The following is a 16,334-nucleotide window of genomic DNA, read 5'->3' on the forward strand; positions in this document are numbered from 1 at the left end:
TGGGTGGAGTATGGCAGGTTCAAGCTAGGAAGTGTAATGTAAAAGGAGGGCCCTTTCTTTGGGCGAGTATTTCGAAGTTGTAATTCTGGCACAAAGGCTGGCTGCAGAATGTCAGGGATGCAGGCCGATGCTGTTAACCTCACAGTACTATTACGATTTGCATAACGTGCACATTTTACTCGCCAGCCTTTCAGTGAAATCAGGAGATAAATTCCTCTTAATGCCAAGGGGTGCATTCTTTCCAGAGTATTCCAGCTTTGTTTGTGTAGAACAGTTTTGTACATGTAAACTGGTAAACGATGAATCCCTCAAGGCTATTAACATACAGAAGAGACGTTCTGCAGATTGTAGATTGTTACAAGACCCACGAGGATGTTCCCGGGTGGCGTTTTATTACACGAATCGCAGAAAAGAATTAAAGATGAACAGAGGGTTAGATAAGATTCATCAGGAGTGAGGATGCTCTCCGTCTGAGGAGGGGAGCAGGCGACCGAGCAACTACCACACCAGAGCCATGAGAAGGGAGCTCTCTGGCTCTGCCCCCCCCACACGTTGCTAAGGAGACATCAAGCAGACAGACAGCTGCTTAACAGGACCCAGGTGTGCGAGCGTGAGCGAGACCGGCCGCTGTCCAGGGTCCTGTGACCTCGTTCTCGAACCCCAATAAACGAACAAAGCGAAGCCCCAGAGGGTGACATGGTGCTGCAGTCAGAGATGGACTTTTTCCTGACTCACATCTCAGGGTCATTTTGCTAGTTTACAAAGTTTCATACTGTTGCACTAAATGATTAAATGACGTGGCGTGAACAATATTAGAATGATGACAATTTGGAGATGATACCTGAATTCATCTGTATAGTTCGTTACTGGGCCTGTGATGATGTTAGATTAATTGTTTTACTTACATTTCAATGCAATTACTTAATATGCATTTCGTATATGATATGATGAAGTATAATGCATTCCACTATTACTGAGATATCAGTTCTGCTCTCCGCAGTAAATATCATTAATCTTACAGGCAAACTCTGCCTCATATTTCAAGCTCCTTGGCAAGGCAGTGTTTTAATCTGAATTCTTACTCTGTTTTATTTTAAAGATTGATTTTTCGTGTGGGTATTGCTTTTCATTTCAGGAGGAGTTCTGCATTCAAAGTGCAGAATAGAAAGTCATCTATGAAACAGCAATGAAGAACTTTTGGAGCTTTCTATAAAAAATAATGAATAAACAAAAAAGCTGGCTTGAGACAGAGATTAGCCCCTGATTAGTCTATTGCACTCGATTTTCACTAAGTTCAGTTCATCACTAAGTTCAGTATTTTGAGTATTTTCAGTTTAGAAAAATTATTATATGTGCTGCCTAAATATAATATGTGATGGAAAATTGATGTGCAGGAAAAAAAAATATTTTGATTTCAACATAACTGCTGACCAGCACTTCCTGATAATTACCGTGACAACAGTACATGGCCTTGAAGCGCCCTGGCTGCACAAAGTCTGACTGTTGGTGGGGTCCTTGAGTACAAGGGCAGACCTCTGCATTGCCTGTCAGAATAACCCTTTCAAGCTGTCAAGAACCGCAGGCACTAATCAAGACGGAGAAAACAAGCATGAAGTAATTCTCAAAAATGGTGTCCACGGCAGCTGTTTCTTTTAAACACAATGCAGAGTATTCACTCTGATGAGGAAACCCCTCCACAGAGATCAGCTGCTGATTAATAGCTGCCCTGTAACCTTGGTTACATTGACACAGGGGAAGAGAACATTAAGAGAGTGAACATTTCACGTGTCTTTGACATTAACCTTCATTTTCAAGCAGTGATTCTAATCATGCTGGGCACTGAAGGGCTTTGGAAACATTATATCTGCAGCAGAAAGATTTTTTGCTTTGTTTTCCTACACCAATTTTATCCATAGGGTTAGCTTGTATTGGAATTCCACTCGTAATGGAAGCTCCGTAATGGTTTTGTGTGTTGGTAGTTTTTCACAGTGTATTTTATAATCTGATTCCTATTACCTTTTAGATTAAGTCTTAGAGCAGAGGTTTGCCTTTTATTACCTATTACTCTCTAATAACATTTTGCACGCCTTGTGTATTATGTTATATGGCCTTGTTAATGGATTCATATTTTGTATAATGGCTCCTCGTATGAGCATCTGACAGATCCTTGTATTGCATTAGGACCCTGGGGATGCAGAAAGCCTCGTTAAGGGGATATGGGTGAGGAAGCAGGTCTGGGTAAAGGCTGCCCATTATGAATGCCGTAACACTGACAGGAAGTGACATTTTACACCATGACCGAGGGTGACAGCTGATAAAATGCTTTAACCAGCGGACTGTCGTGTATTATAGCAAACACAACAGACACCACATGCAAATGAAGTCTCAAGTATCAACTGTGAGGAACTAACCATGGAACCGGGAAGAATATGTGATTTTCTGGGTTTCTGATGTCTGGAACAATATAATGCCGTTCACACAGGACTCACGATGTTTAGAAACAGCTTGGAAGGAGATGTGATGCCACGTCGAAGGGGGTGAGCAGGTGGGGGTGTTTGCTTTGTGTGGGGTGTAAACAGCCGCAGTATGGTGGGAAAGTCAAAGGTGGGCGTTTGCTGTATAGGGACAACACGATTTATTATGCTGTAAGGAAAACTCAGAGGACACACTCGGCTGAGTCCAAGAAACGGCACCATGGCGACTGAGAAGGAGATTGCAAGGCCGTTCATATCTGGTCAGTTTCCGGAAGTTTCCGCGTTCCTCTCCATTACCTCTGTGACAGAAATCTTTGATTAATCACAGACAAAATTAAATAGAGGGGTGATGTTGGTGTGTGTGTGTGTGTGTGTGTGTGTGTGTGTGTGTGTGTGTGTGTGTGTGTGTGTGTGTGTGTGTTATGAGCCTGTAATGATGGTCCAGCAAAATGAGAGCAGAACTTGCAAAGTGTGCAGGGTAGGCCAGGCAGGATTAGCCAGACAGAGTGGGCTAGGCAGGTCAAGCTGAGCAGGATGGGCCAGACAGGTTTGGCCAGGCAGGTCAGGTCAGGCCAGGCCGGATGGGCCAGACAGGTTTGGCCAGGCAGGTCAGGCCAGGCAGGATGGGCCAGACAGGTAGAGTCAGGCAGGCCAGGCCCGGCAGGATGGGCCCAGCAGGAACTGGATTCTGAAAGATAATCTGAAAGTGTGATGCAGATACCTCGTCATCATGATGATAGGGTTGCATTTCCTGCGAGGGATACACCTAAGCTCAATTTATAACTGTCGACTTTAGTTTTAACATATGACTTTAATTTTAGCTATCGACTTTGGTTGTAACTATCAACTTTAACTGTAGCTATCGATTTTAGTTTTGACTGTTGACTTTGATTGTAGCTGTCGACTTTAGTTGTAGCTATTGACTTTATTTGTAGCTATCAGCTTTAGTTTGAGCTATGGACTTTAAATACTAGCTGTTGACTTTAGTTGTAGCTATTGACTTTATTTATAGCTATCGACTTTAATTATAGCTATCGACTATAGTTGTAGCTATTGATTTTAATTATAGCTATCAACTTTAATTGTAGCTATCAGCTTTAGTTATAGCCCTCAACTTCAGTTATAGCTACTGTGGGTGTCGCTGTAACGTGAGCCATTTAAGACACAGGCTACAACACAGGCCACCTGACGTTAACCTCGACAGGAAATTCAACATGTTTCATCTTGTCAGTGGTTTTATAATCAGCTCTAAACAGTGCTTATTCAGAACCCTTCCATGGAAGTAGTGCAGGACACAAAGCCACATACAGTCGCTAGCTCCTGTGTGAATCATATGACCTTTGCATGTCCATTTGGTCACGATTATCATCTAAGAAAGCCATTGTCGAACAAGCATCCAGTCAGTCAGCATTCATCTGTGTTTGAGACTGCTTGAGCTGAAAATAAGACCAAATGTGCTCCACTAATGGATAGCTGGGCTTCCTGTGAGATGGGGTCACTCTTGTGTGTCTTTGAGGCCCTAAAATACGAAAGTAAAGATGAATGCAATCTTGAGCACCTGACCTTTACATGCTTCACACCACCGTTCCGGTGCGTGCGGTCAGAGACTCACCACCCCCTCCAAACCCGCCCCTCGCAGCCTCCATCGTCATTGGGAAATGGTGGTGCGAGATGGAGCCCTGTCTGGAAGGAGAGGAGTGCAAGACGCTGCCAGACAACTCCGGCTGGATGTGCTCCTCCGGGAACAAGATCAAGACGACCAGGGTAAGGGATCCTGACCCTGTGCTAGCTGCCACGCATATACTGACTCGCTAGCAGGGCCCCGCCCGTGTCTCCCACTTGTACTGATGGTGAAAATGATACACCTGGCTGGCCAGCAGGGCCGACGCGCACCCAGCGGCTGGTCGACCGGCTCGCTGCCTGTTTCCTGCACCACGGTGAACGCACCTGTCAGTCACAGCTGCCAGTAACACCGAACTGCCGAAGCTGCATCAAAAGCGTGCGGCAACTGCCAACTGGTAAACATGCCGGGCTCATCAGCAACACACCAGCTAATTATTCCACACCCGCACATCAAAAAGGGCCAGACCGCTATGTAAACTCTAAATAAACACGAGTGGATCGATGAAAAGTCCATAGCAAGGCACATTAGTCACACATCTTGAAGTCCAAACCATCTGTACGGGCCGGCACCTGAATAAAGCTTTACTTGATCTTCGACACCACGCTCAGAGCTCCATCCTCCGAGTGTGTCAGTGAAAAAAGGGTATCTCGAAAAGTCAAAAACTGGGTGTCAACAAACTGGGGGTGGTCACTCTTTCCAGGAATTTCCATCTAGATGTAGGGAGTATTACAGTAAGTCAGAAACAGTACTGCTGACCATACAACGCTTTACCAAGCAGCGAGTGTAATATGGAACATGGTGACCCATAAAACTGGAGCATCAGACATGCCAAAAACCACCTCAATCTCTGACCCAATTGGACCTTGCACCCTCTTCTTCATTCTGTCGTTTGTGAGCACATATTTTTGGACACACGAAACGGTGAAATCAGTCTTGAATCATGACTAGCCAGCAAACGGTTTCTCAAAGCTGTCCCCGAGACCAGATAACGTGAACAGAAGTTGACTGGATACCATTTTTTCGACATGTCAAGGTAAGAGTCGCAATACTAATCTTCAAAGCCTGAATTGTTTGCATAGCGCTTTAACGCTTTAACAGATGTGTGTCTGCTTGTGATATCGTTTGATTGCCTTTGAAGAGAAGTGTTTTGTACTCTTTTGTAACTCTGTGAAAGATAACTTTGAAGCACGTAGGTGGGGACCTCTTGTCCTCATGCTTTAAGGTGAGGAAGGTTAAAAGAGCATGAATAATACACACATGTGACCTATGACCCTCACCCCTGTGGCATTTCCTCTGCAGAACACCCAGCCATACTCATCCTTTTAGTTCTGGAAGCAAAGTTCAAGGAGGGATGAATTGACATGGGGCAGCATCATTGCTTCTAAAAAGGTTGGTCTTCCTCAAACGATTAGACCACTTTTGACTGTGACACGTTTTGCATCGCTTCCTGCAACTGTTCCTGGGCAACCACGGACAGCCAAACTGTGATCACACCGCATGTGCTTTCATGGTCCATATGATTGGACGGCGGACATAAGGATCTTGTGTTTCCTGCTCTGTGCACCACCGTATCAACACCTCCTTCAGAAGCTTTTCTAGGATGTTACTATGCACATGCATGTTGGAACGTCGGCCGTTAATTGTATAGCAATGACATTAATAGATGTAGACGTTACCCATTTGTCGTTAGATAGGGATGTCATGTAGGGAGACCACAAAAAGCCAGTAGAAATGTCTGTTTCTCACAGATACACATGACTTAGGGATCCAAAGCAGGAAACTGAGCCAAAATGCTAATCAACAGAACTTATGGGTGTAAGCATTGCCTCGTTTTCTCTGTGAAATTAGCAGGGTTAGTATATGGATTGGGTTTCAACTGGTCCCGGATCGATACCGAGACCGCAGCTGAGCCAGATCAAAACACGGAGCCCAGAACAGATACCGCACAAACACATGGAAACATGAGGAACGTTCCAGATCAATGTGCCAGGCCTTTGAACGCACATTCAGAGCAGAGGTACTCAGGTAGACGCCCCAAGGCTAGCCTGGGGCACTCGATTTTACCTTTGTGTTTTCTAACCTTATAATTATTGCAGTTGTATGTTTTTCCTTTCCTTTTCAAAAGATGAACATAAAAATATATTGAATGTGGCCTTGTAATTATGGCCATAGTGGTGTAAGTATGTGTGGGTGTGCAATAGAAAACAGACTACAGAAATGAATACACAGCGAAAGGCTGAGGTTATAACAAGGTTTGCAATAGCTAATTATAAAATAAATCCAAAATTAAAATAAATGGGTAAAATCTCACACCGTGGGTGTTAACAGGTTCTCCGATGTCACCTATGGATTTAATTTTTTCTGTTATTTTGGAACATTAACCTGCATATTGTTAAAAAAAAAGTACAATGGAGCTGACCTTGGTATTTCAGAGAAATGAACACTGTTCCCTATTATAAAATAGCTTTAAACCAAACAAGGAGTCCAGGAAACCGTATTGTAGATAAAGAATACAATATCATTGGGTATATGTACGATACCTCATACATCAACACTGAGAAGGACAGAACACTATATACTATTGAGCCAAAAGATAATGTTCATAAACAAGACATCAGGGCAACACTGTGTATGTACATATTGACTCTGCCAAAACACTGTGTATGTACATACTGACTCTACCACAACACTGAGTGTGTACATACTGACTCTGCCACAACACTGTTTATGTACATACTGACTGCCACTTTACTGTGTGTGTACATACTGACTCTGCCACAACACTGTGTATGTACATACTGACTGCCACTACACTGAGTGTGTACATACTGACTCTGCCACAACACTGTGTATGTACATATGGACTCTGCCACAACACTGTGTATGTACATACTGACTGCCACTACACTGAATGTGTACATACTGACTCTGCCACGACACTGAGTGTGTACATACTGACTCTGCCACAACACTGTGTATGTACATACTGACTGCCACTTTACTGTGTGTGTACATACTGACTCTGCCACAACACTGTGTATGTACATACTGACTCTGCCACAACACTGTGTGTGTACATACTGACTCTGCCACAACACTATGTGTGTACATACTGACTCTGACTCGGCGAAAGTGTAAAACACAGCAAGGCCCCTGAACTTTGGTCTTACTCAGACAGACACGACTCGGGGATCAGAAGCCGCACAAGCACTCAAAATGTACCATATGAAGGAGAAAGGTAGATGCTATTTCAGTGTAGTCATCATTTCAGCTTATTAAAATATCTCTGCTGTCATTATTCTCCCTTTCTGTGCAGTGACACTCTCCTGTGGTATTTTATTCTCTGGCTCCTCCATCTTGAGCATGCTTATATGAAATTACAGCCCAGACATGAAGCAAACGATCAGCTCCGGTGCAGTCATTTTTAAAGCTGTCTGTTAATCTGCGTTCTCATTCAGCCTGGCATCACATCAGCAGGGTGAAATACCTCTCTCTCCTTCAGGCAACTGGATACCACTTAATTCAATTGATTGTTGCTTCCAGTCTTGCTAGTCTGTTTTATTTTATTTTATTTTTTGCTTTGACATAAGAAGAAAAGACTCACAGTCACAGTGCTCAACGGCACCCCCTTCTCATCAAATGCAGTGGTAGTAGTAGATGTTGGAGTCAAGACCTAGGTCCTCCTAATCACATGTAGTGGTGCAAGTGGTATGAATCAGAACCTAAATCCTCCTAATCATACATAGTGGTGTGAGTAGATGTAGGAATCAGAACCTAGATCTGCCTAATCATACATAGTGGTGTGAGTAGATGTAGGAGTCAGAAGCTAGATCTGCCTAATCACATGTAATGGTGCAAGTAGATGTAGGATTCAGGACCTAGATCCTCCAAAGGATACACAGTGATATGACTAGATATATATCTCAAGAGCTGGATCTTCCTAGTCAGACATAATGGTGTGAATCGATGTATAAGTTAGAACTGAAGTCCTCTTAATTGTTCATAGTGGTGTGAGTAAATGTAGGAGTCATGACCTAGATCTTCCTAATCATACGTACTGGTGTGAGTATATGTATAAGTCAGAACTGAAATCCTCCTAATTTTACATAGTGGTGTGAGTAGATGTAGGAGTCAGGACCCAGATCCTCCAAACTATATGTAGTGCTGTAAGTAATTACTCATGTGAAATGTTTCTCATTACTCAAGTGCTCTGTGTTGACTTTAGAATCAAAACCATAATGATACATAGTGGTGTGAGTAGGCATTGGAGTTAGAAGATAGCTAAGGCCGTCCCTGACACGCTTCTCTTTTCTCTGTCTCTCTTTCTGTCTTTCAGAGAGGGGCCTCCCTTACCCGTATCAGCAGACAAGGCAGGCATTTTGTTTGGGGAGTCACGTTGAGGGGAGCTGGAGACGCCCGTACACACGCCCAGCATAGATCCTCATTCTGCTCCACTGGCTAAATACTGTTAACAGACGCTGGCCTAACCTTAATATGAAGGCTGAATATTCGCTGTGCGGTGAAGAATACTCTTCTCAGCAGCAGGGTCATGTGCACTGCGCTCCCAGATTGCGCTCATTAGACGAGTTGGATCGGGTTGTGTGCATTATTTATCGTGTCATTAGGAGATTTTGGTAGCCAGCTGCAAAAGGCACAGAGGGTCACACAGTGGCCAGAAAGAACAGACCTGGTTCCATGAGGTTGCCAGTTCAGAACCCGTAGAAGGATGCTGAACTTGACATAGTTATTTCAGCCTTTATGCATCTACTGATTACTGAGGACCACGCAAGCTGCTTTCTGCAAGCGTGTTTTCTAAATGACTATAACCGAGATGTATTTATAAACCATGTAGACAAAGAGCATAATGGGAGAGTTGAAAAAAATGACAGGCTTCTCGTGGGAGATACCGCACAGTAAATACTCGGGCAGACTTCATTTTTAGACATGTGAATTGCTATTCTTTTATTTAGATGGGCTGTTTTCCAAGAGAGATGAGTAAGGGTCATTTCTTTCACAAAAAGGCTTTCTAAGACAAACACGGCCTTTCAGTGGAGTTCTTTAATGTTTAAACACCACATGTTTCTATATTAGAAAACAGACGGCAAGCAGCAGAGCAGTGGCTCACTGTAACAGACACCCATCTGCTCGTCTTTTTCACAGGGACTCTTATTACGAGCCGATAAATTGATGCCGGCTCAGGCTATCAAATCAGAGTCAGGCGATCGATAGAACAGGGCAATGAGCCTTAAGCAGATCCAGCCCTTTCAATACTACTTCCTGTTTCTGTGCTCTCTGCTTGCAACTGTCAATGTCACATTAAATAGATTTTGATGCAATTTGTTGCCTGGAGTTTTCTTTGTTGTTTTTCAGCAGCTGATGCATAAATACCAGTGGGATGAATCTGTGTGTACACTCAGTAGCCAGTTTATTAGGTACACCTGGTTTTTAAAGCAAATAGCCTGGTTTCCAAACAGCGCATTACGTGACTGCAATTCAGTACATACAGAACGCCGACAGGGTCAAGAGATTCACATACCGTGTGGCTAAGATGCCTGGTCTATAAGTGAATTTGAATGTGGTGTGATTGTTAGTCAGATGTGATGTTTCCAGCATCTCAGAAACAGCCACATTCTGCGGATTTTCACACAGTGCAGTGACTGGAGTTTAGGCAGAATAGTGTGATGAACAAAAGACATGCAGTCAATGGCATTTCTCTCACTGAAATCCCCTCATTAATGATACAGGACAGAAGAGAATGGCCAGACTCATTACAGCTCACAGGAAGGACACAAGTGCAAAAAGTAAGAGCTCATTATAGTGGTGTATGGAAAGACTTCTCTGAATGCAAAGCTCTTCAAGCCTCAAAGTAGCACTGGAGTGGGTACTACCTGGCACCACTTATGTGTACCTAATAAAGAAGACCCTACCCGGTACTAGCTAGGTGTCCCTAATAAAGTGGGTTCTACCCGGTAGTAGCTAGGTGTCCCTAATAAAGTGGGTCCTACCCGGTACTATCTAGTTGTACCTAATAAAGTGGGTCCTAACCGGTACTATCTAGTTGTACCTAATAAAGTGGGTCCTAACCGGTACTAACTAGGTGTGCCTAATAAAGTGGGTTCTACCCGGTACTAGCTAGGTGTCCCTAATAAAGTGGGTCCTACCTGGTATTATCTAGTTGTACCTAATAAAGTGAGTCCTAACCGGTACTGACTAGGTGTCCCTAATAAAGTGGGTTCTACCCGGTACTAGCTAGGTGTCCCTAATAAAATGGGTCCTACCCAGTACTATCTAGTTGTACCTAATAAAGTGGGTCCTAACTGGTACTAACTAGGTGTCCCTAATAAAGTGGGTTCTACCCGGTACTAGCTAGGTGTCCCTAATAAAGTGGGTCCTACCCGGTAATAGCTAGGTGTCCCTAATAAAGTGGGTCCTACCCGGTACTAGCTAGGTGTATGTAATAAATTTGGTCCTACCCGGTACTAGCTAGATGTCCCTAATAAAGTGGGTCCTACCCGGTACTAGCTAGGTGTCCCTAATAAAGTGGGTCCTACCCGGTACTAGCTAGGTGTATGTAATAAATTTGGTCCTACCCGGTACTAGCTAGATGTCCCTAATAAAGTGGGTCCTACCCGGTACTAGCTAGATGTCCCTAATAAAGTGGGTCCTACCCGGTACTAGCTAGGTGTCCCTAATAAAGTGGGTCCTACCCGGTACTAGTTAGGTGTCCCTAATAAAGTGGCTCCTACCCAGTACTAGTTAGGTGAACATAATAAAGTTGCCGCTGCGTGTATTTCACATGTACGCTCACGTTGTATGCACCCATCTAAACACACCTACGCATGCAGGATGTAAACATCTCCATAATACAGGACAGTTCTCCTCATGCATTGTAGGAAGTGGCCAATGAAGGTCTAAGAAGCATTTTAATGTGGTCAGTGGATTAGGATGCATATTGCTGTATTCCAGACCGGATTGCTTCAGAAAATCATCTTAACAGTCTCCAAACAGCTCCAGAGCTCATTAAACACGAGAGGGTACAAGACATCTAAACGACCTGCTTTAACTGACAGGCACGGATAGCGTACTAACTCTAGCTTAACAAAGCTCATAGGGGGTGGGGGCGGGGCTGGGGGCACGGACAGTATATCATGTCTGGGCACATAGGTCCGTTATTTTCTGCCTGACAAGATCAGACATGACATTATGCAGAACAGTGGTTGGAGTCGAGACGTCCGCCTGCATGTCAGCGAGCCCACGGCGCCCACACTCGCGTCGCCCAGCAACCACCGCTACTGCCAAGAGATGCTTGAAAGGGGACGCACGCTCTGGTGCTGAGATACCCGGACAGAGACCAACGTGAGGCTTATACGTGGCCCGCTTTGATCAGGAAGAGAAGAATTGGGCAGAATCTGTGGCGACCCTAGCATCTGTCAGCGTTCAGAGCACTAAAACAATCAGCCGCTCAGCGAAACAAAGTCAATCTATCATGAAAGGAGTCTTCTGTAGCTGGAAGCCGTTGTCAGACTTCATTATCACCAAGGCTGACAGCGTATTTTTTAAGCTAGATAATAGGCTGCGTGCTTATATTAAGCCACATTCTATGTGCTATAACATTTTTGGGTTTTTAAATTGTAGCAACACAAACCCAATGCACTTGTTTTATTTTTAAACGTCTTTCATTAAAGCTATGTATTTATATATGTTTACACACAAATTGCTCTGAAACGACGGCCAGTAATCTTTCAAACATGGCCGCCTATATTGCGTCATGAGCGTGAGCAGGCATGAGAGCAGCCATGACAGGAGCGATCAGTCAGTGTGGGTCAATCACTCAGCGTGAGGCGGCAAGTCCTCTCCCCGACCGCCAGGCCCCGGCATCCTCCGTCCGTGCTCCAATCACCGTGCACCTGGCCGCCGTCAGTGGTGGCGCGGGGGCTTGTCAGCGCCCACCGCAGGTGCTCCAGGAAGCCACAGGGGTTGTTTTTAATTAGCCCAGCTGTGGGTGTCGCCCCCCTGATTTCAGCACGCCGATGCTGCCCTTTTGTACCGCGCAGGTGTCTCCGTTCGTCACGCCGGAAATGTTGGCACTTCCGAGACAGAAAAAGAAATAGCCATCCCAGTACCCCCACCCCGCGCAGCTGAATTGTTTTAAATGCTGAGGTGTGATTAAACGAAATTTACTTTGAGAGCTCTCACGCAGGTAGATGCTTTCGTTTTTTGGGCGCATGTTTGGAACAGCAGAGAAGCCTCTGTTTTACGGGCAGCCTGCATCTCGCGCTGATTGAATTTATCTTGAGAGGCCTTGGGGTGGGGTGGGGGGCCTTAAGACCTCGTTCTACTCCTTGCCGGCTGGAACCGGCTGGTGTCTGACAAACAGGGAAACCCCCCAGGGATGCTGGGGCTCTCGGCTGAATTTTTAAGTTCAGTAACATCCCCCCCCACACACACACGCCTTAAATGCCCCACATTCATGCCAAAGTGTGTTTTTTAGGAGAAACCGTGGCAGGTTGCTGAGAGAGGAATACCGAGCTCGGTAGTTCACAGGCTTTCCCATTTTGAGATGTGGGTGGAGGGATTCCTGGGGGCGTGGTCCTTCTGTGCTCCTCCGCCTTTGTAGGATCTAAGTGTTCCTGTGTGTCTGTGTTTTCTCTCTTTTAGATTCATCCGCGGACCTAACAAAGAGCTCGCTCGCAGACGATGAACACCGATTCAGCTGTTAAACGGGAAAAAACACCATTCCAACGAAGGAGACCTGACAGGATTATTTGGCTCACCGACTTACCCGAAAAGAGGATATCGCTCACGGTGGAGCAGCGGATCTGGGTTTGGCTCTAAAGATTTCACATCTTGCTGACTGATCCTTCCTGACAAACTGGTCCATCGCCGGGGACTATTCCACAACTGTTGCCTCTCGATCTCTGCGCGTGCTTCTCCACCTCTTTCGACTAACAAAGCTTGCCAGGACTAGGTAGAAATTGTACAGGCTCATCCCAAACACCTACCCATGCCACTCCACCTCATCCTGGGTAAGCGGGATGGCCCAGGCTGTGATTTCTCTCACTGTTCAGTCGTGGAATTCCAAAGGATCCCCAACGCCCTTAAAGAAAGCTGATTGATGGCGTACGTGAAACTGGCAAGGTAATCTGCCATTCCCCCGCTTCCAGGCCTGAGACTCAACAGGCCGGCTTTCCTGGACTCCCAGAGGACTCAGGACTCCTGGCTGCTCCACTGACCACCACCAGGAACAAGATGAGAGCGGCGAGTCTCAGGGCCATGCGGGAGGCAGCTGGAGGCACGCCAGCACACCGACCCCCACCCTGTCAGCTTGCACCGACCGTCTCATTGGAGCTGTCCTTATATTAACAAACTCTGTATATAAACACCGGAAAGTTCTTACAGTGACATGGCTCGCTGGGACGCCCCATCAGACGGTCCTCAGCGACACAGTAACTTGTGACGTATTATTCTCCCGTTCTGACATGTGTCGGTCCCCGTCTGTGAGTGGAACGCCCCTCATTTCTCTTGGACCATTCGAGGTCTTTGCTTGCATCGAGGAATTTCTAAAACAGCCTACAGGCAAACGTGTTGTCTCGTTTTTCGATCGAGTGCCGTGTTTGAATCCAGAGAACCTGTCTAGTATTTGCGATAAAACACTGTACAGATGAATCTCACAAACAGAAGCAGACAGTGAGGAAAGGAAGTCTTCCCATGTCCTCGTGAAACAGGTCGCATAGTAACTAGGCCCCACGTTAGCGGTATAATGACATTTCAAGCTGTTGTTTCTTTTTAACGTGTGACATTGATGCATTATGTTGACTCATGCTTGTTTGTTTGTAGTTTTTACTCAAATTCAGGAAGAGGAACTGAATGTGAAAAATAAAATTGTGGGAAAAAAACCTAGCTGGCATTAAGTCTGAAAATTCCCCATTAGATATAAAGCCTAATCATAATTTAGAAAAAAATACAGAGATTTGTCTAAATGAATCATGGTCACCTCGGCGAGACACGTCTATTTTCCTGTTAAAAATGGCTGGAATTCAGTCATCCATCTACTTGTCCATCCCCTACATTAGCTTGAAACGCTACTGTCGTTTTCCCAAGGAGAGTGGCAAGCCCCTGTTATTCTATGTGTTTCTTATTTGGATACATGCCACCATCTTAATTAAATATGAATGTCAAAAGAAAGTTCTCAGTCCCTAACCATAATAAAAATCCCACACCCTTCAGACAAACAGCTGGACACTAGAGTGAAATATCAGCACCCAAGAGCTCAAAACATCCAACACAAAAGTCCCCCAATAACATACTTGCGTACCAAACTGGAGAGTGAGTAAGCACACCCAAACAGGAGTGAAATGGCCGCGGTACCCTTTCGTGGAACAGTCACACTTCTCATTATAAGCAATCCCCATTGTGTCACGTAAGCGCCATCTGCTCTGGTTCCTCAGTGCCTTACTACGGTCCGGATAGAGATTTCTTTCGACTTTACGGCGAGTTATCTTGCCTCTGCTGGGTCTCACCCAGCTCAGATGAAGGACAGCGACTGGCATTTTCAGCCGCACATTCTGCATTAGCCAGACTTAAAAATGTCAGCGTTCGTAACAATGTTAGCCCTCCGCGGTCCTAATTCCAGCTGAACGCTGATGGTCTTTGGCAGGGTTTCTAACCACCGTTTAATAACATTAACACATTGTCATGTTTCAAATGGCCCTATTAATACATCTGAAGTGGCTGCACTGAGTCGTAATTATGGAGAACCCTGTGACCGAGGATAGACAGAAGCGGGACTCATCTCGAAAGGCGAGCATGTTATTTTTTGCAGTGCCGCTTGCTAGCGGGTTTACATCTCGTGCGTACGGCGATGTTCTGACATTTCTAGCACAGCAGGCTGTCCCTCCTACCCCACCACACATTCCGAGCGCGTAAAAGCATGCGAGTGTTAAAAGGCAACGCGCTTTCGACACGCTGAGGCGCGTCTCTGTCATCTTACGGTGGATGGTAAGCTTGTCACCGTGGAAGCAGCCCCTACATGGTGCCGTGACAGTCACACGACACAGTCATAGACATCAGCAGGCCGATTGAAAGATCTTTGTAACAATCAATATGAGGTGGTAAGAAAGCAAAATCCAGGCCAATAATGATTACGGCTCAACAGTGTATGAGGGAGCATTTGATATTGACTGCAACTAGAAAAATATGTACAGTATATAAAATCAAAATATATTAACCATTTATGGTTTACGGAGCTGCCATCTGGAGAGTCTGCACAGTACTTTTGGCTAGCAGCATGAATCTGCAGTAAGGGGTTCTCCCTCCGGAACTGGCCCAGGTGCCCAACACCTCTCCTGCCCCAAGGCCTCTGTGTAGCAGGGGCAGCACCGGGAGGAGAAGGGGGGGGGACGTGGGGGGCTAGTTTGGCTTTGAGTTGTGTCCCCAGGTCAGGGCAGTCAGCCAGCTATCTCCCAGGCAGCTGGGCGTCTGTAGCCAAAGAGGGTGGTCTGTGACACTGAAGCAGACAAAAAATCACCGCGGGGGCCTGAGTACAAACTGCTCCTGTGCCTCTTGTTCCAGAACATTCTCTGGTGAGCACACCTCTGGAACAGGCCACCAGCTGCCGGGCGGACCCACTCCAAGATCAACTCCCTGAGTTGGTCCTGCGATCCCCCCTCTGACAGGGCCTCCGTCTGCCTGCAAATGGCTGGATGCGGCTGGAGTTCATAGTGGGCGACACACACGGCCATCCTCTCGCATGTCGATGAAGGCGTCCCTCTTCAAGGAGCTGAGCGGGCAGCGGCAGTGGTGCAGAGCGTGTCGGCAGGATGGCGGCTGTCTTCTCTGCTTGAGAATTCCCAGGCATCGTTCTGGCTGCTCATAGGTGAGCAGAGCTGCTGCCGTTCCTCCAGCACAGCGTCGGCAGCGGCTCGAGGTTCCCACCCAGCAGTGCACATTCTGGACGCCCGCTTTGTGATCTGTCCTGCATTTCAGCACCACGGGTAATTCTGTGAGAGGCTAGGATGTGTGTTTCCCTTGTTCCCCACTGAAGCCCAGCCTCGCCCTGTTTTAGGGAGCATCTGACAGTCAAACGAAGGGGAACACTCGCCCACAGCTGCTCTGTCCGAAGGCTCGGCACTCCCGCATCGTGATTATATCACTGATTCTATATATCGTGATTTCTATGACAGGAAATTACCAGAGCGCTTTCATTAACAGGTAAAAAAATAAAGCTGTTAGCTGGG

At 45.9% G+C, this 16,334-nt stretch overlaps 1 protein-coding gene across 5 annotated transcripts in view; it reads left to right on the forward strand.

Annotated features, from left to right (window-relative positions):
* Positions 1-13,996, forward strand: part of LOC125748116 (chemokine-like protein TAFA-1) — a 112,393-nt gene extending 98,397 nt beyond the window's left edge. Inside the window, exons 4-6 of one of the 5 annotated variants that reach the window (XR_007399467.1) lie at positions 4,114-4,238; positions 4,355-5,487; positions 12,757-13,996. Coding sequence is in view for 1 of the 5 variants with exons in the window: in XM_049023959.1 (XP_048879916.1) it covers positions 4,114-4,238; positions 12,757-12,774 (143 nt within the window). In the remaining 4 variants the exon portion in view is untranslated. Of the gene's footprint in view, positions 1-4,113; positions 4,239-4,354; positions 5,488-8,434; positions 9,637-12,756 lie in introns of those variants that run through there. The other 4 variants (XR_007399469.1, XR_007399468.1, XR_007399470.1 and 1 more) reach the window with 4 other exon arrangements.
* The last annotated feature ends 2,338 nt before the right edge of the window (positions 13,997-16,334 follow it).

The sequence above is a fragment of the Brienomyrus brachyistius genome, chromosome 8 (genome assembly GCF_023856365.1).
Source record: "Brienomyrus brachyistius isolate T26 chromosome 8, BBRACH_0.4, whole genome shotgun sequence".
NCBI lineage: Eukaryota > Metazoa > Chordata > Actinopteri > Osteoglossiformes > Mormyridae > Brienomyrus > Brienomyrus brachyistius.